The sequence below is a fragment of the Papilio xuthus genome, unplaced genomic scaffold (assembly GCF_000836235.2).
Source record: "Papilio xuthus unplaced genomic scaffold, Pxut_1.1 DF828649.1, whole genome shotgun sequence".
Taxonomy (NCBI): Eukaryota; Metazoa; Arthropoda; class Insecta; order Lepidoptera; family Papilionidae; genus Papilio; species Papilio xuthus.
Window position 1 is genome coordinate 3,589 of NW_013530000.1, and position 3,025 is coordinate 6,613.

At 42.5% G+C, this 3,025-nt stretch overlaps 1 protein-coding gene across 1 annotated transcript in view; it reads left to right on the top strand.

Moving 5' to 3' along the window:
- Nucleotides 1-1,574, top strand: part of LOC106128847 (collagenase-like) — a gene marked incomplete at its 5' end in the record, with an annotated part of 5,014 nt that extends 3,440 nt beyond the window's left edge. Inside the window, 4 exons of the mRNA XM_013327310.1 lie at nucleotides 199-306; nucleotides 475-623; nucleotides 877-985; nucleotides 1,235-1,574. Of these exons, the coding sequence (XP_013182764.1) occupies nucleotides 199-306; nucleotides 475-623; nucleotides 877-985; nucleotides 1,235-1,533 (665 nt within the window). The remainder of the gene's footprint in view (nucleotides 1-198; nucleotides 307-474; nucleotides 624-876; nucleotides 986-1,234) is intronic.
- Nucleotides 1,575-3,025: the final 1,451 nt, after the last annotated feature.

The window sequence follows — 3,025 nt, forward strand, 5'->3', positions numbered from 1 at the left end:
ATGAGAGGTCAGCAGAAGGTCCAACAGGGAAGGCGTATGATCTGCCACATCAGGGATTCGCGTGGGCGCGGCGACCAGCTGCGTCAGATCATAAGACAAGGCAAAGTCGTGGACAGATCTCCCCGCAATTTCAAATAATTCGCACCTTCTATACTCCTGTAGGCCTCAATTTCAATCTCAATTGTTATATTTTTCCAGCTAACATCCAGCCATGCCGTCTACAGAACAGCGAAATGAAGAACTTCGACTACTCCGGCGTCAGGCTCACTGTCAGCGGATACGGACGTACCGATGATTTGTGGAACGGTAACATGCTCTTATATTTACAAATAAGAAATAATACATTTATGAAAATGAGGGTAATCGGGAAATTTCCGTTTTTAAACCAGCGCCATCTAACGCTATACAACGCTAAACTTGTATTTATTTTTGTGAGATTTGGTTAATAGCACTATTTTCTTTTTCTTGGTGTAGGTGGTGCGGCTTCAGAGATCTTGCTGTGGGTATACCAGCTCGGTGTCAGCAATGAGGAGTGCCTGCGTTGGTACCCCAACAGCCGTGTTATCAGGGAGCAGACCATCTGCGCCGCCGCATACAACCAGACCGGACAGTCATCCTGCCAGGTATATTGATAGAAACATTTTCACAGACATTAATTGAATCTGAATAACAAATTATGGGAAAACAATCCAATATTAATAGTACCTAAGTACCCTGCTTTTAATGCCACTATGACAACGTACAAATATGCACTCGCATGGCAAGTCGATGTCACGGAAAGTGTTAAAGTGGACAGTGTGATAAATAGACGAAAATTAATATTAAGAGGTCTAAAATTAGGTCCCATGTTTGTAAAATTTCTCTCTTTTTTTCCAGGGTGACAGCGGTGGTCCTCTGACCTTGGAAGATGTTGATGGAAAACCCACAATGGTGGGAGTGGTAAGCTTCGGTCACGCAGTCGGTTGCAACAGCCCTCACCCCTCAGGTATGACTAACACAACACAAGCCTGGTTATAAATTAAGACAAAAATTCTAACTCTATATGAATAGAGAAGACATTGAATCGTTATACTACAATAGCAAACATAGTTTTTTGTAACAAACGCATACGCAACCGTGTCTCCAACCTTGAATAATAATCTGGAATCGTAAATATCTTGACTCGTAACGACATTGAATCATAACGACTGAATAATAAGAAATCAACATTTGAAATTAATATCACTGTTTCCAGGTCTGGTGAGGCCCGGCCACTACCACGACTGGTTCCAAGAGGTCACCGGCATCTCCTTCGACTGGAAGAACGAGGACTTGGAAGCTGTGGAGCCGGACTCTTCTGAATCTGATTCTTCTGAATCTTCTGATTCTTCTGAATCCTCTGAGGAGAATGGTGAAGGAGATGGCGGTGAAGGAGATGGCGGTGAAGGAGATGGCGGTGAAGGAGATGGCGGTGAAGGAGATGGCGGTGAAGGTGATGGCGGTGAAGGAGATGGCGGAGAAGACGAGAGCAGAGTGAACTTTGTTGATATGTAAAAATACGTTGTTTAAATAAAGATACAGTTGTATTTAAATTGTTTATGGCTTTGGATTTCTAGTTGTTTTGCTATTGTCAGATACCTGACTGACTAGTTTCAACGAACAGTCAATTCTACTGGGTATATAGACTTGAAACTTTTAACACATTCTTCAGCTAAAAGTCTAATGTGGGGGTTCAAATTTATTAACATATTTCCCACTACGGATCAACTATTCATCCCTCCTTTCAACCCCTTTCAATACTTTTTTCGCTTTAAAAAGTCGCCTATGTCCTTTCCCAGGCTCTAGACTATCTCCCGGCGTCATACGCGCCATGCTGGGAAGCGAGAGGTCATGGACAGCGGTTGCCGAGATGACTGACTCGCAGAAGGAAGCAAAAGAGCGGGAGCGCGAGGGAGATCCCCTGGCGCCCCCGCTCAGACGTAGGAGAGTGGGGCGGAGAAGGCGGCAGTATTTTGCCGCCCCCCCCCCCACAATAGCCCTCTGGTGATGGACACGGGGGAGTCCATCACCGGCGACTGAGGGTTGCCTCCCCCTGAGAGGGAGCTGCCTCGGCAGCTAGCGCAGACGGGGCCGCGGACAAGAGCGAAAGCGTGCCCGTGGTCCCGTCCCGATGCGTTGGAGGAACAGAGGGGTTTAGTGGGTATGCCTCCGCTATGGAGGATAATCCCACATAAGTACCGCGTCCCCCCCGGGGCGCGGAGTACGCATAAAGCATACCCCTCTAAAAAAAAAAAGAAGGCTATCTGTGTACCAAATTTCATTTAAATCAATGCATTAGTTTTGATGTGTAAGAGCGACAGACAGACTGAATTACTTTCGCATTTATAAAAAGTTAGGAAGGATTAGTGGCAAAAGATATAAAAACGTACATGTACGTGTGATCTCCTTTGTGTCATATCAGTACCCTTCCTGTTTATTAATCTATATGAAATTCTCCTGATTACAAACACATTTGGATAAGAATCAATATTAAAACCGAATAAATTGCGTCGCAAATAATGCGCGCCTTTAAATGTATTTCCAAAGAAAAAAGTGCTTATTGTGAGAAAATCTTAAAATGTAAATACGATCACGCTGACACACTACGTTAAACCAAAAAATGTTAATATTAGGGGGTTCAAAGACATCCTGTTTATTAACAATTATTTTTAATATAATAAAACTAGCTGTCGCCCGTAACTCCGTCCGTGCAGAATTAAGAAAATCTTAATTGTGTATGCCTATGTGTTTTTCTAGACTATGTTCTACATTTATGTCAAATTTCAGCGAGATTAATGCAACCGTTATGGAGATTCTAACAAACATACATCTAAACTTTCGCATTTATAATATTAGTAAGGTAAGTAAGTTTTTACTAATTGAGTAATTATCTTTTACTACCGTTAATCGTATTTATATTTCTTTGATTTTAGATAAAATCACGTTAAATTACCAAGTAAAGTGTTCGTATCAACCGGAAATTGACTACTTTATTGATAGTGACTAG